At 45.9% G+C, this 25,736-nt stretch overlaps 1 protein-coding gene across 1 annotated transcript; it reads left to right on the top strand.

The window, feature by feature from the left end:
- Positions 1–540: 540 nt before the first annotated feature.
- Positions 541–21,089, top strand: PHF19 (PHD finger protein 19; the record flags this gene model as incomplete). The annotated part of the gene is made up of 14 exons (XM_015421154.1): positions 541–660; positions 1,411–1,492; positions 3,169–3,264; positions 3,871–3,971; positions 4,834–4,982; positions 5,490–5,585; positions 7,466–7,534; positions 9,565–9,685; positions 11,396–11,463; positions 12,644–12,802; positions 13,918–14,005; positions 16,567–16,652; positions 18,100–18,195; positions 20,738–21,089. Coding segments are annotated over 14 exons (1,683 nt in total), but the record flags the coding sequence as incomplete, so codon positions are not given.
- Between the last annotated feature and the right edge of the window lie 4,647 nt (positions 21,090–25,736).

The following is a 25,736-nucleotide window of genomic DNA, read 5'->3' as shown; positions in this document are numbered from 1 at the left end:
GCCACCGCAGCTCCTTAGCAATTTAGGCAGCAATCTAAAGCAGCTGCCTAAATAGCAACCTAAAGAAGCAACAAACCCCCGTAAAATTTCAAATTGATACAAACTCAGAGCCAGCATGGTATAGCCTGTTCTCATTACATCTCAGAAGCTAAACAAGGGTCAGTACTTGGAAGGGACACCGCCGAGAAAAACTCTGCAGAGGAAGGCAATGGCAAACCACCTGTACTTTTCACTTGTCTCAAAAGCCCCTTGATGGGGTTGCTGTAAGTTGGCTGTGACTCAACAGGACATTACAGTAAAATAGCCCTCAGTTATAAAATTAGTACCCAGCTAAAAGAAGAACAGTACCAATTAAAACATCACATTGGAAGAATTTAAAATAAGTCTTCACAATTTTCCTGATGAGCCTCATGAGGCAGTGAGTTCCACATTCCATCTTTGTGTCTTCTTTGTGTTTCCCATCAGTGTCTCTCCAAGCTCATGGAGAACACCAGCGTTAGGCATGTCTATGCAGCCTCCGGACACCTCCCACAACCTACCGTCGACTCTTCCACTAAGAACCAGAGTGTCCGGCAAGAGCTGATGGTCAAGTTGACCGAAGGACAGTATGTCTTGTGCCGGTGGACTGATGGGCTCTATTACCTTGGGAAGATCAAGAGGGTAAGAGCAAGTATTTCTTTGTACAAAAATGCATTTCTCCTCTTAAGGAAGCCAAACTTCATTTATCCTCTTGGGAACGTTTAGTAAGGTAGGTGATTTTTATTTCTGTTTTTCAAGTGATAAATTCAATCCAGCCAAAGTTTAAACGCATTTTAGTCCCGTAGATTGCAGTGGGAGAATTAAGCACCTGTGTCTTTCCCATTTCAAATCACTGGGATTTAAAGTGGCTTAACTTTTGTGCCCCGTGGTTCTAAGCAGCTGATGGTGTGGACGGGACTTACTTTGATTCGAGGCCGTGAACCATCCAGGTTTTCAAAGCAGGGACTCTAGCGGAGGGATGCAGCTGCTGGTGTGAACTTGGGTCACTTACAAGTTTTCTCAGAGCAGTTCTCTCAGGAGCAGTTCTCCGAAGAGCTCTCTCAGCCCCACCTACCTCACAGGGTGTCTGTTGTGGGGAGGGGAAAAGAAAGGAGATTGTAAGCCCCTCTGAGACTCCTTCAGGTAGTGAAGGGCAGGATATAAATCCAATCTCCTCCTCTTCTTGTGTCCAAGCTAAGCCCCTGTGGGGTTGTTTGCAGGGGGCTTGGCTGGACCCAGCTGGATGCTCATCACAGCCACTGATAACTGGGCATGACCCAAGCCTCTGTGGTACATCAGCACCTTCCTTGCACTGCCCCACTGTGGCTTGGCTGGAGATTGGCCCTGACTTTACTCCAATTGTTAACTTTCCTCCTTTTCCCACCTTGGCAGGTGAGCGGTTCCAAGCAAAGCTGCCTGGTGACCTTTGAAGATAACTCTAAATATTGGGTGCTTTGGAAGGACATCCAGCATGGTAAGTCTTCAGTCTTATCCCTTTGGCAAGTGTGCCTGAAACTAGAAGCGGGCAGACTCTAGGCTTATGTGGTCTGCTTTTCCCCTTTTTTAAATTCTCACAACAGCCTTGTGAAGTAGGACAGTGACTGACCCAAGGTCACATAATGAGCGTTGTGATTCACCTGGGATTTGAAGGTAGCTCTTTCCTGCAGATTTCTAACATCAAACACCCCACCCCTCTCCCTTTTTCACCATGGCTCCTCCTCCATCTGGTGGACCACTTAAGGGAGGGATATAAAGGAGCAAAGAACTGCTTGCTCTGCTGCCAGAAAAACTCAGCATTCAAGGAGGGTTCAGAGTTCAGCTGATTCTTTATTGGCTTCCCCCCCATTGTTTTACCAAACCCACGCTGGAACAGAAAAAGTGCAGCTCAAAACCACATTGAAATACCCTGGGGCAAGGCTGTACTGACAACAAAGTCACCCTGGAATGGCCATAAATCTCTGCAGAAGGTACCATCAAACCCGATGATCGCAGAAAGTGAAAGCGGCATGCAGTGTTGAGGGTACCATAAAATCCGATGATCAAAGAAAGTGAAATGCAGCATGCAACGCAGAGGGGAATTTCTGTTCCAACGTGGGTTTGGCAAAACAACAGAGGGAAAAGTCAATGCAGAACTGCCCATTGTCAGTGGTGTGGGTACCTTCCTGTTGGTGAACGCCACTGAGATGTTCACCCTCAAATTGGCCGGAGCTCAACCAATGGGCCAGGGTTAATTTATGGATTGCAATCAGATAGCTCACTCCCATTCTGAGATGTAAGTGACTGGAACTGGAGGCTAAGGAGGCTGAGCGACCTCGTGTGGGTACCCCTGCTGGCAGCCCAGAATTATCGGTGGGTGCAAGCCTTGTGTGATAATCCCCCTGAGGTCCTAGCAGCCCCGTGGGACTCAGCTCTGCAGGCGTTAGCAGAGCAGCGTAAGATTCTGCCTGGGGGGGGAGATGTAAAGATGTGGAGTGGGTTCACAGCAACCCTCCATCCCTTTACCAAGGTAGCACACTACTGTATCAGTATCAAAGGATTTCTTGTATTAGCCACAGGCCATAACAAAATTACAAAACGTTCAAATAGATCAGTAAAACAGTAAAATAGTACGATGCAATACATAAAGAAGTAACACCTAGAATCACATACCTAAAACGAGAATGGGTTAAAATAGCCTACGTGTTATAAGATTGGCCTCTATGGTGCCGCCCTGGCTTTAATCTTTTTGGCCGCAAGGGCGAAAAGGGAGACGCTATAGGTTATGAATTTGTCGGTATCTAATAACAAGAATGCAATCTTCTCATTTTCAGAACATGCTTTTATAGTAAATAAAATTCCTGTCAAGAATTTGTCTCTGGGTGCGTTGTATAACAGGCAGGCTAAGATACAGTGAGGGGGGTTTTCAATGGCAAGCCAACCGCAAATACATATACTGTGTTCTTTTGGGACTTGAAGAAATTGACCCTCCCGCAATGCTGTGTACATTGTTTGAAAACGGAGGGCAGTAAAAGGCACCCTGAGGTTATAGTTGGAAATATTATGTAGATAGGAATGATCAGATTTGACAAATCTGTACCATGGAGCCGTTTTCGACTTTATGATAGCAGAGTGGTCTATCACAGCATCTGATCTGAATATCCTCTCTTCCAGCTGGCGTGCCAGGGGAAGAACCCAAGTGTAACGTCTGTTTTGGAAAGACAACGGGCCCCTTAAATGATATCTTGATATGTGGAAAATGCGGTCTAGGTAAGAAGAGCCGTCTCTGGGGGTTCCATCGGAATGTGTTGGGAGAGGGGCGCAAGGCAGAGAGCAGCATCAAGAAGAGGAAGTTCCCTTGTGATTCAGCAAGCCTGGTGTGGCATTTTAATGTGATGCTCAGCAAGCTTTTCCTTGCTGTGCATTTTGTAGTTCCCTCTTTGGCCACAGCTTCTGAAGGTGCAGCCTTTTGCATAAAAACAGCAGCTGCATTGGCAGATCAGCTTGCCCAGACCTGGATAGCCCAGGCTAGCCCGATCTCATCAGATCATGGAAACTAAGCAGGGTCGGTCCTGGCTAGTATTTGGAAGGGCTACCTCCAAGGAATACTAGGGGCCTGATGCAAAGGCAGGCAATGGCAGACAACCTCTGAAACATCTCTTGTCTTAAAAAAAACCCACAAGTCTAGCTCGCCACCTAGTGGTGCATAATGCTAAAAGAGCTAGAACGTCTGGCTGCCAGACAATCTTTGGATCTTCTGGTTATACTGTGCACACGGCTATACGATATTTATAATTATTAGTATGTAGCTCCTCCCATCAGGAGGAGGAGCTTAGCTTCTGCTTCCACTGATGCAGCTCTGCCTCTTCCCTTCAGGTTATCACCAACAGTGTCACATCCCAGTAGTGGGCAGTCGCGAAGGCTTCTTAGTGACACCTTGGTTCTGCCGGAGGTGCATCTTTGCCTTGGCTGTGCGGGTGAGTGGTGATGTGTCCTGCCATCCTTCTTGTCTGGAGGGTGTCTTATTTGGTGGGTGCCTGGTGACAGTGTTCCCAAGCATGGCAATAGGTTGATCAAATCCAGTACTCTGTCTCCGACAGAGGACAGCTTGGGTGACCACGAGATCTTCACCAGTAGGACATAAAAGTAATAATCCTGCCTTCTCATTTTCCACCAGCTAGTAAGGGGGTGAGCATGAGATAAATGTATAAAGAGATGCTTCATGTGGAGAAAGACTGAGAGGTGTTTTTCCCCCTCCCTCTCCCAGAATACCAGAAATGGAGATTAAACTGTTGAGTAGTAGGTTCACGGCAGGCAAAAGGAAGTATTTCTTTTCAGAATTCACTTGTGGGACTCATTGCCATATGATGTAATAATATCGACCAGCGTTAATGGCTACAGAAGGGTTTAGACAACCTTGTGAGGTAGGTTAGGCTGAGAAAAAGAGTGACTGGCCCAACATCACCCAGTAACCATCACAGCTGAGGCACAAACTTGACCTTACATGGTTCACATAACCATCATGGGACCTTGCAGTTAGATGGCGGCTGCAAGTTCCCTGTGGGAACCCAATTCTGAACCATCGTAGGAGCCTTATTCAGATTGGGCCCCTTGCACTGTGGTCCCAATCCAAACCAGGCCCTTTCAGCCCTTCAGACTTGAGTTCCCATTTTGCTACAAGGCCCCATAATGGTCACATGTTACACGGAATGTCTGGTTTGGACCTGAATGGATATTTGAACCTGGGTCTCCCCAGTCTTAGTCCAATAGTCTCCTCAGCAGAAATAATATGTCTTCTTTATTTGTACCCTAATGCTGCGGCTGTTGTTGCTTTCACAGAAAGGTGGGGCCCTGAAGAAAGGAGCCATCGCAAGGACTCTGCAAATGGTCAAGATGGTTTTGTCATACAACCCGGAGCAGCTAGAATGGGACTCGCCTCACAGAACCAATCAGCAGCAGTGCTACTGTTACTGTGGAGGCCCCGGCGAGTAAGGCTGATTGGAGCATGGGGTGAATGAGCTAGCCAAAAAAAGAGAGATGAGTGGACAGTAGCTGGGCTGTTGGGAGATGTCACTATGAGAGCCATTGTGGTATAGCGGTTAGAGTGTGACACTAGGATCTGGAAAGCCCTAGTTCAAATCTCCACTCTGCCATGGAAGTTCACAGGGTGACCATGGGCCAGTCACGCTCTTTCAGCCTAACCTACTTTACAGGGGGGTTGTTGTAAGGCTAAAATGGAGGGGGGGGATGTTATAAGGTGCTTTGGTTCTCCACTGTAGGAAAAGTGAAGTATAAGTATTTAAATGAATGAAAGTCTGATGGGGGGGAGCCTGTTGCATCACCTTCTTTCTCTTCCGTAGGTTTCTAGTGTTCATATTTTGGCTTGGGAGGGTGAGGCGGTAGAAACAATGTGCAGCCAGAGTGTACGTGACTCTAGTGGCATCATTCCTCCTGCGTCCTCATTCCAATCTAGTTTTGTTTTGTTTCCCTCCCAGATGGTACCTAAAGATGCTGCAATGTTACCACTGCCGGCAATGGTTCCACGAAGCTTGCACTCAGTGCCTTAGTGACCCCATGATGTTTGGGGACCGGTATGTTTGTCTGTTAGAGGAATGTTCACCTTTGTTTTCTACTTTTCCTTTCTTCTGTCACTTCTGTTACCTGATGCTTCGTTAACTTATGGAACTCACTGCCACAGGATGTAGTAATGGCTGCTAACACAGCTGGCTTTAAAAGGGGTTCAGAAAAATTTATGGAGGCTGGCTCTGTCTGTAGCTGTAAACCATGACGACTAAATAGAACTTTCATGTTGAGAAGTGGTATACACTGAATGCGAATTCCTAGGGGTGGGGGGGAACAATTGAGGGATGCTTTGACTGCTGTGCCTTGTTTGGGGGCCCAATGCGGTCATGGAGTTCGACACTGTGGGAAACACAATGCTTGGGTCTCATCCAGCAAGGCTCTTCTTAGGTTCTGCTTACAAGACACTCAAGGTTACTTGCAATCAAGATTAAAAATTGTATAACGTTCAATATAAAAGTACGATAAACATCACCATAAACACACACATTTCAGGGGGAAAAAATCTGTTGCTGCTTCTCTTCCTCTCCATCTTGTGATCTCCTCCTTCTTCATATTATTGTTGTAGCAGCTGTTGTTATTAAATAATAGGTTCCATCAATGTGTAAGATCCTTTACAGCGTGCCAGGAGGCAGGTCAGTTTCATTGGAAGAACTCAGGAGGGCACATTACAGAGTCCTTGCAAGGTGACCAGGTCCACCAGAAGGACTTTCCATCCTATGTGCACTGTGACTTCCCCACTGGGAACTCGGGTTCCAGGAGTACAGGGGCCTGATTTGAATTGGGACTGTGATGTGCCAAGAGAGGTGACTTAAGCCTCTTCCTGTGTGCTTCAAAAAAGTTATTATACTACCAGTACTGGAAAAGGTGCAGAAAAGGGCAACTAAAACGATTATGGGGATGGAACACCTTCCCTATGAAGAAAAGTTAGGGCTCTTTAGCTTGGAGAAACAACGACTGAGGGGTGACATGGCAGCGGTTTACAAAATTATGCATGGGATAGAGAAGGTAGGGAAAGAAGTCCTTTTCTCCCTTTCTCACAATACAAGAACTTGTGGGCACTCAATGGAATAAATGAGCACTAACCTCATTAGAAGGAGCTGAGGTGGCTCAAGTGGTTAAGACGCTGAACTGCAGGCTCTGGAAGGTCGGTAGTTCAGCAGTTCGAGACCCGGGTTGCCGCATGAAGGAGTGAGCTCCCGTCTGTAGTTCCAGCTCCTGCCAACCTAGCAGTTCGAAAGCAAGAAACTGCAAGTAGATAAATAGGTACCACTTCGGTGGGAAGGTAACAGCGTTCCGTGCGCCTTGGAGTTTAGTCATGCAGGCCACATGACCATGGAAACGTCTTCGGACAGTGCTGGCTCTTCGGCTTGGAAACAGAGATGAGCACCGCAACCCCAGAGTCAGACTCAATTGGCTTTCGAGCAAGGAAACCTTTACCTTTACCTTTTAAACCTCATTAGAGCAGATAAAAGGAAGTATTTCTTCACCCAAAGAGTAATTAACATGTGGTTTTGGCCACTATGTGACACAGAGTGTTGGACTGGATGGGCCATTGGCCTGATCCCACATGGCTTCTCTAAAGTTCTCTTTCTCCCAGCCTAAACTGAGCACACCTCAGCCTTCATCTTTCTTTCTAGGTCTCCTCATAGGTACAGCTCAGAGTTTGGGAGATGCATGGCACGAGCCTGCACTGCAGTGGCACATATGTGAATAATGTATTGGGAATGAGTGCTTGGAGATCCATGTGAGCAACCTCTCATGCAGGTCACCCGTTATTTGCATGCAGGTCCCAGCATTACCACATGGAAATGACTCCTGTGTGGCTTCATATTGAAGAGAGCCTTGGGGAAGACTTCCCTCCTTCTAATTCTCTGTTTCTGTCTTTCAGATTTTATGTTTTTTACTGCTCGGTGTGTAACCAGGGCCCAGAGTACATCAAACGTCTGCCTTTGAGATGGTAAGATCTTGACAGGGACTTCCCTGGTATTTCATAGCATGCAGGCAATCCATCACAATACAGCTGCCTTTCTGAAAATATATTTTGGTTGTCCAACATGCCTCCCCCCAACATTGGTTATTAAGGGTTTAGTTCTCAAAGTCATTTGCCCTGCATTTTTCACATAATATGTTGAGGAGAACCAACATAGCATAACAGTAGTTAAAGCAGTCCAGTATTCTTGACAGAACCGCTAACAGGGCACGGAGGTAAAAGCGTCCTCCTGTGCCAAGTAACCAATCTTCAGAGATGCACTGTCTCTGGACATGAACGTTCTGTTGAGCATCCCGCTGATCTCTCCAGAGCCCCAGCAAAGTTGCTGCTGCCAAGGCAGGGGTCCCCAACATGGTGCCCTTGGCACTGGCCAACCCCTTTCTTGGTTCCCACCAAGTGTTTTTAGAAAGCGGGTAGGGCAGGATGGAGCTCTTGTCAGTAGCTCTTCTGACTTGCCACTGAAGACTTGATTGGCTGCCCTGACCTGGATAGCCCAGGCAAGCCCAATCTCATCAGATCTCGGAAGCTAAGCAGGGTCGACTCTGGCAAGTCCTTGGATGGGAGACCTCCTTGGAATACCAGCAGTCAGGAGGCGGGGGCAAGGCCTTATTCAGCCACCTCTCTGAATATCCTCCGGGCCCCCAGTAGGGCTCGGTCCCCAGAGGTCGCCATGACTTTCAGGTGCACACACACACACACATGCACGCACATATGAAAAATACAAAAATATACCAGAAAAATACCTGATTGGCTAATATAGATTAAAATAACATTATTTCAGTGGGAGCTGCCGCAGCAGTGTTTACTTGTTGTCTCTCACCCCTCTTTCCTAGTGTATTTTTAATCACCCCTTTTCTCCCCTGCACTTGAGCTTTCTTTGTGTGTGTGGCTCCGCCTTCTGCAGGAGACATTTTGTGGTTGCGCCCACTACCCAGAATTCCCAAAGGTGCCCCCAGGCTCAAAGCGGTTGGGGACCCCTGAGCTAAGGGTTATGGCGCGCATAGCTCAAGCATAGCATGACACACAGACAAGCTTTGCATTACTGCATCCCGGCTCTATATGTGATTCCAAGCATGTATGTAACATTCAGGGATGGAGTAGCTGGATTTCTTAATCGCTCGGAAAAAAGGAGTTTTGTTTTCTTTAAGTGCAAAATTAGGGACAGGCATTAGTCCACATCTAGATTCTTCATCTGTTTATTTAAAGAGTTTATCTACTGCTCTCTGTTTTTCATTATGTCATGGTCTGCCCATTGTACTGGGAACCGAGATGTACATTCTTGACTGCAATAATAGGTCAATTGCAAAAATTTTCTGACACTGATAAATTAATATTTCTGCTGTCAGACGCAGACCTTACAGTTTCCTATAGGGTAGTATTCTTCGCCTTAGCGGCTAGGAAAATCAGGGCCCAGAACATAGGAAAATGAAATGAAATTGAACTGTAAAACAGCAATGCGTAAAACAGCAATGTTTGAGGCTGTGGAAATGGGTATCTATATTTAAGATTTTAATTAATTTAAATACTGAATATGCAGGTTTTAGAGGTTACTATACTTTAAATCTGATTCAAATTCCAGTGCCGTAAGTTGTCTAATTTGTATATTGTTTAAATTTAAATTTTAAATTGTAATGGCCAATGTCTACACAATAAATGTAACTACTACTGCTGCTGCTGCTTTCTGACTTTAATTCCCAAACAGCTACATAAAAACAAATAAAATGACAACTCAGAGTTACACTGCCCTGGAACATGGAGGTTCTGTTGAGCCATCCGGTTGATCTCATAGATGGTCAGGCTTCATAGAAACAGAGTTCATCCTAAGCAAAAATCACAACAGTTTATTGGTTAAAGCTCGATAAGGCTCTCAGGAGCCAAGCAGTAGTGGATGGGTTCAGCCTGAACGGTGCCAGTGGGTTACCTCAGTGCAAATACCCCCCCCCCCCAGTATTCCTGCACTATGAGGGTCTCGGCTGTTGTTTCCTTTGCATATGCAGGGTCGACGTTGTGCACCTGGTGCTCTACAACTTGGGCGTGCAGAGCAAGAAGAAATATTTTGACTTTGAGGAAATCTTGGCCTTTGTCAATCACCACTGGGACCTTTTGCAGCTCGGAAAGGTAAACTGCTGGGAGCTGTGGTCGTTTGCTAATGCCTTGGGTTGGGGAGAGCTTAGCATCTTGAAGCTGAAACTTGGGTTCCCCCATATGGCCATGAGGTGAATAACCTCTCTGAGCAATATATACAAGCTGACTGCACGAGTTGCCATTTATCATTTTAACATTTCAAATGTTGTATTGTTCCCTGCCCGTTCCAACTCCTGTCAAAGACAGGAGTCTGCAGGACCATAGCTATTTCAGATAGGATGGGGAAAGGATTGAGGACCCTACGGTGTGTAGTGTCTCCGATTTAGGAGGTCTCTGGTTCAAATTTCAGCCACAAACTCATCCAGTGGCCTTAGACAAGCCAACTACTGTCGGTCTCAATTCTCCATCTGCAATGTGGGGAACAGTAATGCAATGTGGCCTACCTTCCAGGGCTGTTGTAAAGACTGCTGTGATAATATGTGTGAAATGCCTTTCCCCGTATGTTCCCTCAAGAGCACTACGGTCTGGGGCCCAAAATTTACTAACTGTGCCGGGCCCCAAAGATGCAAAACTGGCCACTACGAGGGCTAGGGCTTTTTCGGTGGCAGCCCCCACCTGGTGGAATGAGCTCCCGGAGGAGATCTGGGCCCTGCGGGACTTGATGCAGTTCCGCAGGGCCTGCAAGACGGAGCTCTTCCACCAGGCTTTCGAGTAGGGGCCGCCCCCCCCCCGTTATATTACCATCATTGGGGGGGGGGGAAGGCCCTAGGAAGAAGGAAAATCTGAATTTAACATCTAACATCGAAGCCTGAATGCCTACCGGGAATGTTTGAATGTGGCTGTCATCTCTCTGAGGTTCAGGAATTTGGGAACTGAGGACCTTGAGCACTTTATTGAGCACTTTATTGTACTGAGATGGGTTTTTAAATTGTATAATAATGTTTTAAATGCTATCAAATGTATTGGATGTTTTATTACTGCAAGATTCCTTGCCATGTAAGCCGCCCTGAACCCTACGGGGGAGGGCGGGGTTATAAATTTAATTAATAAATAAATAAAATAAATAAACACGGTGTGTACTACATAGATTCAAAATTGTTATTAGTAACACCTTTATTTTGATAAAAGTTTAACAAATTGTATCAAAGTGCTTGTATCAGTCTACTGCAGGTTAATCTTTTGCTGTTTTGCATTGGCTTAAGGCAGAGGTGTCGAACTCATTTGTTATGAGGGCCAGATCTGACATAAATGAGACCTTGTTGGGCCGGGCCATGTGTGTCATAAAATGTAATGCCAGGTAGCAGAGATATAAACTTTATAAAAGGGCACAAACACAAAGGTTTTTTTTTTTGCTTAAAATAAAAACATGCTTAAAACATAAGCACTCTTGCAATATTTTGTTTATTTAACAGTGTCTGATAACTCATACCTCTTGCTCTGAATTATTGCATCAAAATGTCTGTGCTGTTGCAATCTTGAGTATGCTGTTCAGGTGTGTATCTGTAAACTGCAAACCTACGATGATGCAGCAGCAGCGGCAGAACTGGAAGAAGCAGCAGAAGACAGCCGGTTCCACTGTGGGCCTGATAGAAGTCCTCCGGGGGCCTGATCCGGCCCCCAGGCCACATGTTTGACACCCCTGGTTTAAGAGGATTTACCCCTCTCCAGCACCATAAATCCTGGTAGTTGCCTGCCATCCAAGCCAATTCTTACAATGCATTTGTCTTAAATTCTGCTTCCCAGCTGACTGGAACCCCTGTGGCGGAGCGAAGCACTCACCTTCTGGATGCACTGAACAGCTACAAAAGCAGGTAAGTGTCAAAGGCTGATTCTCCATCCAACTAATTACTGTAGTAATTACAGCTTGGGGTTAAGACTGGAGAGAGTGGTGTTCAAATCCTTGCTCACCCGTAAGGCTCATGGTGTGACCTTGGGCCAGGAGGATTGTCCCTCAATCTTACTGGTCTTTCTATCTAATTTCTGCTTTGAGGAGGTGATGTCTTGCCATCAAGTACAGTTGGATGATCCAGTCACTTTTGATGCAGAATAAATAACCAATCGGGCTTCTTGCCACTTCCCTGCTTGATTTGTTGCATCATCCCTCCTTGCAATCAGCCTCTGCTGGGAGTGGATCATTCAGTCATATTTCTGCAGATTATCCAATCATATTTCTGCAATGAAGGTGAGTGAATGATGCAACAGGTCCTGCTGCAGAGGTACCTTGGAGGAGACTGCCTGTTGCAACCCGGTATGAGTCACGGTTCTGGGCTTGATTCCCTCTGTTCAAGAGGCAGTCCTGAACAGAGTCCTGCCAAAAGACTTGATGGTGGGCTCCTTTGTGGGCATGTGAGTCTTCATCCTGCACACTTGTGCCCTTTTTGGGTGAAAGAAGGACACGTGTTTTCATTTTTAAAAAAGTTTTACCCTAGCTATCACAAGTTTCAGTAACAGAACTGTAGAGCTATAGCAATTCCTGTGTAGGTTTGATCTGATTTGGCTGTTTTCATTCCTTTTTTATTCTGGAGGTTCTCATCATAATCGGTTTTGGTCTGCCTCATTCTCATTGCTGCTGTTTGTGATTTTTTTGTTTTTGTTTCTTTTATGCCATAGTTACACGGTCCATATGCCATATATGTCCAAGTGACAAAAACCCTTAAAAAATGTGTTAATGGGAAGCTGTAATGTACAAAAAGAGAAACTCACAGATTCATTTCATGCAATGGAGAAATGAAATTCAAGTGGGGATATGCTAATTGAACCAGTCAGTTGGTTAAATTCAGTCTCTCTACCTTAGGCTTGTCCATCTTCATACAATGCCATTTTAATTTTTAGGTATTATATTAGCACACATATATTAATAAATGTTTTCCTGTAGTTAACTATGAGTCCCCCTGCTGTAAACCAAGCATGCAAACAAGCCCTCTGTGCATCACAGGCTTGAAAGACTAATGGATTCTCTGTTCCCTCCCCCCCACACACACTGCCTTACAGGTTTCTCTGCGGGAAGGAAATCAAGAAGAAGAAATGCATCTTCCGCTTGCGCATCCGGGTCCCGCCGAACCCGCCTAGCAAGCTCCTTCCTGAAAAGGTTGATAGCCGAGTCTCTGAGTCGAAGAAAGGCGGGGGCAGCAAGCATTCCCACAAAAACAGGTCTGCATCCTGACAGAGCGGCACCCAAGGCTGGATCTACATATGCAGTGGAATGAGCTGGTAGAGTCCTCTGGAACCAGTATGGACTATACCACTTCAGTCTGCAGGGGGTGCTGGTGGGGAGAATCACACTCTTAAAAAAAATTGCTCTGCTATGTTAAGAACGCATCAGCTCATCCAGAACTGCCAGTGAGTTCGACTAGAACCTTTCTTTCTCGTGTACTGTTTTTCTGTGCCCTGGATGGTCCAGGCGAGCCCGCTCTCCTCAGAGCTCAGGAGCTAAGCAGGGTTGGCCCTGGTTACTACTTGGACAGGAGACCACCAAAGAAGTCCAGGGTCTTCTCTTGCTTTGGAAGTCTTCCGGTTGGCTGCAGCTTGATGGCACTTTCCACCCCCACTGGTTTCCTGCATGCAGGGAGTTTTTGTGCGGTGATACCTCCCCCCAACTGCAGTCTAAAATTATGCAGTCTGTTCTACCATTTCAGGGCTTGGTGCAATGTGTAGATCACTTTACCTCATACTCAAGAGGCTGGGGGAAGAGGGAAGGTGGCATAATATCGCCTGATCTCATCAGATCTCGGCAGCTAAGTAGGGTCATCCCTGGGCAGTACTTGGGTGGGAGACCTCCAAGGAAAACTGCAGAGGAAGGCAGTGGCAAACCACCTCTGCTTCTCACTTGCCTTGAAAGCCCCTTGTTGGGGTCACCAGAAGTCAGCTGCAACTTGACAACAAAGGCTGGGGTCTCTGTCAGTCATGAAAATGGCAGAAACGGGCCACCCGCTGACAATGCTGCAGTCTGTACTTATTCAGGGGACTCCATAGGCATGCAGAACAATATGACTTTGCTTATTTACTAAAAAACAAAAAACTGGGTGGGGAAACCCCAGAAAAGCAGTCTATTGAGGGCTGAACATGCTGTAGTGCTAAGAGGTATTAAAAATTAGGTGAAGGGAGTGGGGCAGGGAAGGGAAATTAGCCTGCTGTAGTCCCTGAGTGCACACTGAATCCTTTCGACTTGGAGGTGGTGGGTTGGGGTTCCACAAAAACGCATCACCCATCTGTCAGCTGTGTACAGATGCTGCAACTGTGACTTCTTTGGTTTTGTTTTTCTCCAGTTCACTGCCACATGAACTCCAGCAGGAACGAAGGCAGGCAGCCCGGAGGAAAAGATCCAAATTTCTCTTGGAAGATGCTATCCCCAGTGTTAGTTTTTTGATATTTTTAACAAGAAGCTATCTGTCACTTTGATTTCCTGGAGGCGTTGTTAAATCTTGGGATTTATTCTACCTGGAGTGATAATACTGTTTTGACACCTGGAAAATGGAAATGGTCTCTGCTATGGGCCATACTTATAATTTCCTGGCTGTCAGTTGTACTTTCTTTTGAGCGTGTGCAAGGGAGAGTTCTTGCTTTTTTCTTGAAGCACAGCCTGCAACAGACTGAGGTGGTAGAGAAGACTGTACCATGTCAGTTTGCAGGTTATGTATTTTTCATTGATGCCATACATTTTTTTTAAAAAAAGGCTCCCTCAAGTTGAAACTTTAAAGACTGGGAGAGGCCTGGGCCAGACCCTTTCTACCTGATGTTATAACTTCTTCCTTGCGGCGGAGGGTGGTTATATAGAGGAAACTTCCAGTATGTGATATGCACTTTGCAATCTGACTTGGTTTAATCCGCTCCAGCACCTTGGGATTGCTGCTGCTTGGAAAAAAAAGACAAAGTAGGAAATGAGAGATCAGTGCAAATTACTACGAACACTGTCAATCGGATGAATAGAGATCCATTTTCTAGTTGATTCGAATCAAGTTTAAATCATCGTGAATAAAACGGTCCGAACATAGCTTCCACAGTGCACAATGAAAACACTGGCTGCACTCAGAAATCACAGCAAGCCTCAGTTTGTTCCTGACGGGCATGACCACAGCTTTGCTGTGTCCGCAAACTGCAGTTTGCAGTTCTGTGTGAGTGGTGGTACCTGGGCAAGCTAAAGATTGCTTCCTTGCCCCAAACTGAAATTCTAAACTACAGTGTTACCCCAGTTTTGGATTGTGGTTTGTGGAGAGGAAAGAAATCCCAGTTTACCTGGGCTCCTGCATTCAGCTATCACAGCAGACTGGAATGTGATCAAAGGCTTCCCAAACTAAGAAATTTTCAGCTGTGCTTGTGGCAAAAGGGGGAGGAAGAAACACAGGGACACAACAAAGAAGTCATGTTCATGCTTGTCAGGAACATACAAAGGTTTGCCATGATGTCTTAATACTGCCATTTTTGTTCATAACATCTAACCTACATTGCAAGATCACCTGAGAGCTTCTGGCTGCAGCTGACACAAAGCCAGCTGTTGTTGAGAGGAATCCAGTTAAATTCATTAGCAGTCCAATAAGGGCAGACAAAAGCACTTAATGCAACCAATACCCAGCCTGTGGAATGCAACGCCACAAGATGTGGCAATGGTCATTGGTTTAGATAACTTGGTTTAGTATTAGCTTTTTCAATTGCTCCTCCATTTATTGTCTCATTCTTGTGCTGTTGTCCCATTTTATTATTTATCTTGTGGGGTGGTGGTGTTGTTTTTTGGCACATCGCTTTGGAATTTGTCTCAAAGCGGCCTACACACTTTCACAAATAAATAAGTATGGGTGTATTCTTTGCCAGGAGATTTGCCTAAATTCTGGCATGCTGAGCTGAGCACCGCCTGGCATTTCTGTATGGTCACCCTCTGGATTTTGCTGTCTGCCAGCTCTAAGGAGGGAAATACCTGGAGGTTTGGGGGGGGGATTCTGAGCGGGGGGGGGGGGGGGGCAGCAGGGGTCAAGCCTTCCCGGATTTCTCAGCAGGGGCAATGCCCCCCTACTTCCAGGTAGTTACTGAGTATCCAGTACATAAGAGGTGTCATTTATTAGAGGTGGTCTAAGATAAAGGAGCTCCTGCCAACCTAGCAGTTCGAAAGCGAGAAATTGCAAGTAGATAAATAGGTACCACTTCGGTGGGAAGGTAACAGCGTTCCGTGTGCCTTGGTGTTTAGTCATGCCGACCACATGACCACGGAAATGTCTTCGGACAGCGCTGGCTCTTCGGCTTTGAAACGTAGATGAGCACCGCAACTCTAGAGTCGAAGTCGACTGGCTTTCGAGCAAGGGAACCTTTACCTTTAAGATCAAGGAGACCAGAGTTCAAATCCTCACTTAGCCATGAAGCACACTATGTGACCTTGAGCCAGTCACACACTCAGCCTAAGCTGTCAGGAAAAGAGACAGAAGGACTTTTTCCTTTCATACACAAATGAAACATTTGTGCATATTGTCTCAGTGCAGAAGTCCATGACATCTTTCCCCTCCTCTTACAGATTCCCCTTTATTTGAGATTCAGAATAGTACAAGTGAAAAAATTATGTTTTTAAACCACTTGACTGTTGACGGCATGCGGTTTTGGGAAATGTAAATATTTTTATATTGGAATAATTTAATATAGATAACCAAGTATGGCCATGGACCAGGTTCATACCTGTCCCCCCCCCACCCAAGGGAATTCAGAAGTCTATGCCCCTGCGGGGAGGTGGCCAGCCAAGCACACGTAGGTCACAACGCATAGCTAGTAAGCCCCATTCATCTATCAGAATTGCAAGGGGGGCCAACCTACTTTATGGGGTATAATGGTGCAGATCTTGCTCAGAAGGGTGGGACTGGACTTGAATCATCCCTTCCAGCTTTAGATGGCTCTATAAATTCATGCATCCATCCTGTTTCTTCTGCCCGCCCCCCCAGAGTGATTTCGCCTCTGCTTGGAGCACAAACCATCACCTGGCCAGCATCTTTGATTTTACTTTGGATGAAATTCAGAGTCTGAAAAGGTAACTTCTTTAGTGGCATGTATGTGTGTGAGAGAGAGAATGAGAATATGTATATGTAATATAAATGTAATCTATGCAACGAAGCAAGGCTTCTCCAAAAACAGAGTGGTATATTTAGGCTTCTGCTAAAATAGAGTGAAGTAGGACTTCTGCCAGGGTGGTATCTTGGCTAGTGTTGTCAGGCTAGGATTTGGGAGGTCCAGGTTTGAATGCCCACCTTGCCATGGAAAATTGTGCCATGACCTTGGGCCAAGGTCACTCTCAGCCCAAGCTACCCCATACGGCTGTGTGGTGATGATACAATGGCAGAGGATAGAATTATATTGTAAACTGCTTTGGTTTTCTGTTAGAAAGAAAAGTGGGGTATACACTATCTACTTGAAAATAAATAACAATGACTACTTGATGATGGACGGAAAAAATGCACTTGAAATCCTGAAAAAGAAAGGAAGATACAAGATTAACTGCAGGGCTGTCGTAAGAGGGGGCTGCCGAATTCAACAGGAGAACATCTGCTTTGCATGAAGAAAGTCCTGGGTTCAATCCCTGGTATCTCGCAATTAAAATGGATCATGGGTTATAGTGTCAGGAAGAGGCCTTCCTCTGCATGTCTGATATGGTAAGGTAGACTTAGATGTAACTTGCTTGACAAAGGTCACTGCTGTTCACATGTAACAGCAAACACAGGTACATCTTGTAAGAAAGTGCCAGTATGTGTTCGCTTTACAAATGAAACCAGGGACAATGCTCTCTAAGCTGTGGAGTCTTGTGAGCAAAAATTCTACTTTGTGAGCTCCTGGCATGAAAGTTGTGAGCGAGCCATTTGGCTGCTGCATCAATTAGTTTGCTCTGGAGTCACCCTTCCTGAGCAAAGACGAAAATGTGTGAGCCGGAGGCTCAAAAACCGTGAGCTAGTTCAAACTAACTCATCTTAGAGGGAACACTGCCAGTACCTGGAGAAATGTGAAGTTTTGATCACACATTCAGCTGCACATGCACATGTGAATGATAAAGAAAAATCAAATGTACCCTGTACCAATGTTCCCTCTAAGCTGTAGAGTCTTGTGAGCAAAAATTCTACTTTGTGAGCTACTGGCATTAAAGTTGTGAGTGAGTGATTTGGCTACTGCATACATTAGTTTGCTCTGGAGCCATCCTTCCTGAGCTGAGACAAAAATGTGTGAGCCAGAGGTTAAAAAACTGTGAGCTAGCTCACACTAACTCAGCTTAAAGGGAACACTGCCCTGTACCCAGATTGTACGTGTGTTCCCTGGCTCATTGGTGGAGGTACAGCTTTATATCCAAAAGACATCCAGTCCAGTCCCTGGCATTTCCACCTTAAGGATCTCAGGAAATGTCTAAGGCACTGAAAAGCCCCTGCTAGTCAAAGTATTTTGTTACAAAAGAAAATAAAAAAATTGCAACTGTCTTCTTGCTTTCCTTTCAGTGCAAGTTCGAGCCATACATTCCTTTCGGATGTAGATTCTACGGATGCTGCCAGCACTTCAGGTTCAGCGACGACCAGCCTGTCCTACGAATCGAGGTAAGAGCTTTGCAAGCATCTTCTGTGTTTCTGCATTCTGAGGGACCGTGGCTCAGTGGTACAGCATCTGCTTGGCAGGCAGAAGTTTTGAGGTTCAGTCTCCAGCATCACCAGTTAGAAAGATCAGGTAGTCTGTGATGCAAAAGACCTTTACCTGAGACTCTGGAGAGTAACTGCCAATTGGATTAAACAACCCTGACTAAGATAAACCAATAATCTGACTCAGCCCTGTCCACATGTTACAGTAATGCATGTTCATTGGGCAGGAGCCGTGGCTTAGAGGCAGAGTATCTGCTTGGCATGCAGAAGGTCCCAGGTTCAACCCCCAGCATTTCCAATTAAATGGCCAAGGCAATAGGTGATGTGAAAGGCCTCTGCCTGAGACTCTGGAGAGCTGCTGCCGGTCTGAGTAGACAATGCTGACTAAGAGGGACTGATAGTCTGAAGGTGAACAGGTATATCTATGGCTATGGAACTTCCATGTGCAAATGAAGTGTATCTGAATATCAGAAGATAGACATTGATTAATTAGTTAAATGTTGCAATCCCACTTTTAATCTTGTCTTAACATATATGAATGAATAATAATTTACTGCCCAGCCCAAATCCAGCCCTGAGGCTGCCATAGAATTCTGTCTCATCATAATGCCGTCTGGGCTGGGAACAGCCTCACTTAGAGAGGCAGTTTTGAACGGCAGAATTTTCATTTGCAATGTGAGGATGCTATTCCTGGCCTGCCTTACAGTTCTGTTGTCAGGACGGAAGTCTGTGAAGTATTCTGAACAGTCTAAAAGCATGATATAAACGATAAGCCTTGCCACCCATAATATTTACCATTGTTTCTTTAAAACATTTATTAGCTGCCTTTCTAATTTACAAAACTGAAGGCGGATTACAGTGTAAATAGAGTATAAAACGTAAAAATACACCACACCCCAGAAAGGCCATAAATTAAAATCACAATTTACAAGATTATGCATGGGAAAGAACAGGTAGAGAAAGAGGTACTTTTCTCCCTTTCTCACAATACAAGAATTTGTGGGCACTCCATGAAATTGCTGAGCGGTCGGGTTAGAACGGATAAGAGGAAGTACTTCTTCACCTAAAGAGTGATTAACACTTGGAATTCACTGCCACAGGAAGTGGTGGCGGCTACAGGCATGGACGGCTTCAAAAGGGAATTAGATAGGCATATGGAGCAAAGGTCTATCAGTGGCTATTAGCCACAAAGTATAGATAGGGGCTCTGGGGCAAGTGAAGCTCTGTCTTCTTGGTGCTTGGGGGGGCCAACAGTGGGAGGGCTTCTAATGTCCTGGCCCCACTGGTGGACCTCCTGATGGCACCTGGTATTTCTGGCCACTGTGTGACACAGAGTGTTGGACTGGATGGGCCTTTGGCCTGATCCAACATTGGCGTCTCTTATGTTCCTATGAAAACTGCCCAAAGGCAGAAACCATCTACCGCTACCTTCTCAAGATCAAGAGCGATGGGGTCAGGTACACCTCCTTGAGGAGATAGTTCCATAATCGTGGGGCTGCCACTGAAATATTACTGAGTTGGTGTCATTACAAGTATGAGCTTTGGGGTCCAGAAGGTCTCCCTTCAAATCCCGCCTCTGACATACACTAATTAGGCTGGGAGCTGTCTCTCGGCCTCCTTCCCCCATCAGCAATATTTATTTATTTATCTATCTGAACTTCTACCCCACCCTCCCAGCCAGAGCTGGCTCAGGGTGGCTTATGTAAAACAGATAATGACATTAAAAACATAAGTTACAATTAAAACAATTCTAAAACCGTAATAAAGTGCTAGTAATCGATGGTAATCATTGCTGTCCATAAACGGTAGCAGCCATCATTCACAGTTCTCAGCTCGCAGTCAGCTCACAGGGTTCGTTTTGGTTGTTCTTGCAGTACTTGCTGTTCTTTAGGGTGTTGGTGGCAGTTTCCGGAATCCAGGGCCCTCTCCCATTCAACCATCCGAGGTTCTTCAATGGTGATGGTGGCGGCTCCCAAAAGCCTGGTGGAAGAGCTCCGTTTTACAGGCCCTGCGGAACTGTAGAAGGTCCCGCAGGGCCCTGATCTCCGGGAGCTCATTTCACCAGGTTGGGGCCACTACCAAGAAAGCCCTGGTTCTGGTCATCGACAGCCTAGCTTCCAGCACTTCCTTAAGACCTGGGAGGGCCAGCCAGTTCTGAGCCCCTGATCACAGTGCTCTCTGGGGGACTTATGGGGAAAGGTGGTCCCTCAGGTATGTAGGTCCCTGACCATGTAGCATCTGGTATGCTATTGGCAGCCAGTGCAATGCCTTCAGCACAGGCTGTATGTGCTCCCATCTAGAGAGCCCCATCAAAAGCCTGGCCACGGCATTTTGCACCAGCTGCATCTTCCGGATTTGAGACAAGGGCAGCCCCATGTAGAGAGCATTACAGTAGAGCATATGAGGATAATCATACTGGCCTACCTTACAGGACAGCTTGGACACTAGAAATGCTGGATATATATTAATTGCTTATGTATTATGATTTATTACCTTCTAGCAGAAGGAATGTGGGCAGTCAGAAGCGGAAACTATCGGTTAAGACTTACACAGCAATAGAAGCGAAGCAGAAATGCTTGGAACACCCCCAGAAAACCACCCCTGGTTGCTCCTCGGAGGATAGCGAGGCAGCCTGCGGCCCTGATCGCCTTGAGGCCGCCATTGACAGCCACACCTTTGAGAGCATGAGCGAAGATGACTCGTCTCTCTCACACCTCAAGTCGTCCATCAACAACTATTTCGGCGCTGCTGGGAGGCTGGTGTGCGGGGAGAAGTATCATGTGTTGGCTCGTAGGGTGACCCCTGAGGGCAAAGTTGAGTACTTGGTGGAATGGGAGGGGACTACTCCCTACTGAGATGGCGGGCCTTGAGAAAGGGAGGGAAACTACTCAAAGGGATCATGGGATTGGAAGCTGAAACTGGATTGGGTGTTGACTGCCTTAGACATCTCTCCTTAATGCTTATCTGGGGCATCTGGGGCAAGTGTCCCCTTCGTAGTACCCGCTGTGGTGTTGGGAGAGACCTAGACGAGGGTAGTCAGGCAGGCCACGATGGGAAATGTGATTGTGTCATGAGCTGGAGAGGATTTGTGTTGCTTTTTAATGCTGCTTCTTTGTGAGGGGAAGAAATGGGTGGGTTGGGCCAGTACAAATAATAATATCCAGTCATGTTCTCATAAAATGGCCTCTTCCAGAGAAATCCTTTTTTGCTCCCTGGTGACAAATGGGGCAGTTGGGCCACCTTTGGGGGATGAACAGGTGGCTGGAAACCAGCCTGTTTCTTTCATTAAGCAGAGGTCCTCCATCTTGTCAAACAGAGGAAGGAGGCTGAATGGTGTAAGAATGGGTGTAGCACAATGGGTGACGGGTGTGAGCCATGAGGTCCTGCGTTTAAACCTCGCTCTGGCGTGGAACTCATTAGAAAGGAAGGCTACCACACTCTCAGCTTTGGCCCATTTCCCCTCCTCCTTGCTCCCACACCCTAGCCTGGAGATGTGTGGCCTAACCTGCAGGGTGGTTTTAAGGATGACTGAAATAACATGCCAGAAGGGGTTTGAGCACTTGTAAACTTGTTATGTTAATGCTGTATGCGACAGAAGGGCGCTTGGCAAAGAGTCACAAACTATCTCCACCTCTGAGGGGGGGAAATGGTAAACATGCTGCTACAGTGGACAACCAAACGTGGCTATTTCGTTTACACTATAAAGTTAATTTGGTTTGAAACCAGTGAGTGGAGTCAGTTTGCAGCACTTCAAAATATGTGTCTGACCCCAGAAATCTTGACAGGGGACCAGGATTGAGGGGACCAGGGTTGAGGACCAGTCTGAGAGGAAGAATATGCTCAGGGAGGTCATTGGAAGATTCCTCTAAGAGCTCCCTGCAATCCTTTCCAGAGAGAACAAGTTCATCATATTCTGTGGTTGGCAGAGGCACCCTGGGAAGAGGGAACATTGTCACAGCCAACCACTTATGAGCAGAGGGTGTGTTCTCCTTGTTCAAAAAGAGATATTTCTCCCTGTTCCTTCTCTTTGTTTCCATGCTCACTTTCAGTACAGGGATTTTTGTCACCGGTTTTATGTGGCGATTATCACTTCTCACAGAAAGAACTCGCTGTCTGATTTGGAATTGATGAGATATTTCCACCACAAGTAAACAGCTGGGCTTCTCACTGACTCTGCTTCATGGGGTGGATATCAAAATTGTTCTAGAACGGGGAGAGGAAGCTGGGCTTCTCACTGACTGACTCGCTCCACAGCGGGTCATCAAAATTGTTGTGGTGTGTCTGCAACAGATGGAAAACTGACATTTGATGTGCACATAATCTGAGGTAATTCCAGAGGGGTATCTGTGTTAAGACTATACTTCGTAGTCTGAGATAATCTGATTATGGAAAAAAATACCAAAAGGAGACATTCCTTGATGCAAATGTTTGCTTCTATCTCTTACTAGTATCATTGCCAGTGCAACAAAGAACTCTGTGGCAGACCCATCAAAGTGACTGGTACCCTTTCCTCTTTTATGAGTGCCTATGTAACTTTTTTTTTTTACAAAAATCATCATCGGAAGGCACTAGCAAAGCCTTATTTCACCTTAATTGATTTCATTTGCATATTCCTGTTGCACATAATACTCTTCTGCACTGCAGTTTAGCTGACTAATCTGTCCTAAGGAGAGAAATGTGGAGCCTCCGAGCGTGTATTTTTTTTTGCAGGTTTTTGTGGTTTTTTTGCATCGGTTTGGATTGTTCTTTTGAATGCTTTTGTGCACCTTCTTAAAGAAAATAAAATATATGGTTTCTGAAATTGCTGCTTTTTAAATAACTGACTTTGGTTTGTTATATTTGAGTTGTAATTAATATGTCATCTGTACCATTAAAAAAGTCTTTTGTTTTTTCTAAACTTCTCCAAGGAGTTGTGTTGTCAGAACAGAGGCGGCTGCTTCAGAGAGGTGGATTTTGTGGGTGGGGCACTGAAAGGGAAAAGGACAAAATCTGACGGCGATAAGCCATCAGGCTGTGCAAGAGCTGAAATTAGCGTGAGTTGCCCAAGCACATTATTCTTACTGTAAAGCTAAAAGGTGGAGTGGTCAACTGGGAGCTCAGGATGAAATGTCCCCACTCTGCCTTGAACTCACTATGAGGTCACAGGCAAGGCATTCTGCCTCAGTCCCCCTCTTTTATTTGCAGTACGGAAATACAAATATTGGTCTACCTTTCAGGGCTGATGTAATGATTGTGACGATGTCCATGAAAAGTCTTTGAATGCTGAAAGTGCGGCAGAGATGCTAAGGATGATTGGTATTCTCTACTAAGAAAGACAAAGAGAAGGATCGCAATGGTTCAGCTCCGACCAAGCGACAGGCTCCTGTTGACTCTCTGCAATCCTCTGCAGTTGAATTATGGCAGAGGTTCCCCATCACATTTTAATGTCCCCACCATAGCACCATCGACACCCTGCACATCTCCCATCCACACACAGAGTGAGTCACTAAGAGTACTTACTCAAGATAGATCATGTTGGGCAGGTCTTAAAGGTGCCACTGGACTCTAGTTCTTTACTCAAGATTGAGTCCTGGTCAGTGCAATAGGTCAGAATTGTTATGCTCTAGACCATCAACAGCCTTACTAGTGATCCTTGATCCCTTCCCTGATCTGGTTTCCTCCGTGCAATCCCATTTGTCCTTTGGGATAAGGGTCTATTGATCTGATGGTGGTTTGCATCGTTGTGAAAAGACCCGCCCTACCCTGGCTACAAGGCATGCCCATGGGGTCAGAGGGCACCCAGCAATCATAATTATAGCAGGACACAGTGTCCTTGACAGCTCAAAATACCAGTGCTCGCCTTTTTGATTGTTGAACAAAAATTAAAATTCTATTTCTAGATATCTGCATTTTAGGCATCCTTGCTGCACTCCCCCAACCCTGGCTGCTGCAGCTGTCATCCTAGTTTAGCAATGGCTCTCCTTAAAAGCCTTTTCCCCCCAGTGACAGCTATCAAAACTGGTTCATAAATGGATTTTTAAAGAAAAATACCATAAGCCACCCGAGCTTTCTCCTGCAATGGAATGAGCTTTGCAAAATTCGTTATGAATTTCTCACCAGTCAAGAGAATATAAACAGCTTAATCTCTCCCCTGAACTGTATTTTACAGTCATTTCCCCTTTTCTCTGTGTGTGTCTGTGTGCTGGAGATCCATTTCCAGACCTTAAGAGCATTGTCGTCTAATGGACCAAGAGCAGATTAAAGAGACACATCCCATGCTTTGGAATTTATCATACCAACATATTCTTGAGAAGTGCTGCTTTGGAGAAATGGAAACAGCAATTTGTAGCAAATCTGTTCCATTTGCCAAGACTCTACCACGAGGGCAAAAAGGCACATACAATCCATTTGTCTCTGGGCTAATGAAAGTGGGTGATGGTTTCAAGTGTATGCTTCTATAATTGTACCTGGGGCAGAGCTAGAATGTCAGGGTTTTAAAAGACCAGGGAGAAGGCAAACTGGATTAATGGATGGATATTGCCTTTATGTAAGGTAGGAGACGGGAAAGGAGTACCAGTTGGGCAGTATCCTACACGAGCCTGAACCTGCAGCCATGGCCAAGCTGTGGGTATGATTCTTGCACAAAACATGGATGCTGAATCCAGCTTGGCGACAAAAAGAGTTTCTGGTCTGTATTGATTGTAAAGAGAGATATTTTGTGGTAGGAGTGGGGGACGAGACCAGAGATGCCTCCATACTTTAATGTGGAACTGTTTATTTGGAATCTCCAGGACATAACTCAAATTGGTACAATCAAACAACAAAACCATCCCTTTAGCTCTTGCTCGTTTCTTGAGGTGTGTGCAGCAGCTGCTACTGTCTGACAGCAGCATCCGTACTGCAGAATCACAGTGCTGCAAATCAGCTGTAAACGTCTCAAAGGCAGCTACGCTGGGATGAAGGAGCCAGCTGTAAAGTGCACTGTTGAAAAATGCAGCAAGATTCCATGCTATGCTTGGAAGTACATAGATAATGTGATTGAAATCTGCTTTGAGACTCCTTAAAGTAGAGAAAAGGGGGGTATAAAAAATACTCTCCTTTCCCTAAGATTTGCTGAAAGCTCTAAAGCCAGAGGGATAGATCCAAGTCGAAACAGAGGGGACTCTTACCCAGCTTGCCAGTGACTTCAAGCAATGTTTTCGTGCGTGTTCCATAGTCGCCCCCCCCCCCCAACCTTGGAAAATAATAAGCTGGCAACAACAGCCATGGCAGGTGAGGCTTGGTTGTGGCAGCCACAGCCACTGATGTCACCAGTGGGCAACGACCACTACAAAGCCTCAGGAACCAAGGGCCAGGCTGAGAAAAGGATGGCAGCGGTGGTTGAGCCGGAGCCAGAGGACCCCACCTGCCCGAACAGAGTAGCAGGGCAGAAGGCAAGGGGTTTGGCTGTGGGAGAGGCTCAGAAGCGGGGCCAAGCCGGGGGGGGGGGCTGGTTGGCCCGTGCACCAGGGCCACAGAAAGGA

This window comes from Gekko japonicus, unplaced genomic scaffold (genome assembly GCF_001447785.1).
Source record: "Gekko japonicus isolate JY-2015 unplaced genomic scaffold, Gekko_japonicus_V1.1 scaffold40, whole genome shotgun sequence".
NCBI classification, from domain to species: Eukaryota; Metazoa; Chordata; class Lepidosauria; order Squamata; family Gekkonidae; genus Gekko; species Gekko japonicus.
Note: the sequence above shows the minus strand (reverse complement) of the source record. Positions and strands in the feature narration are given on the sequence as shown.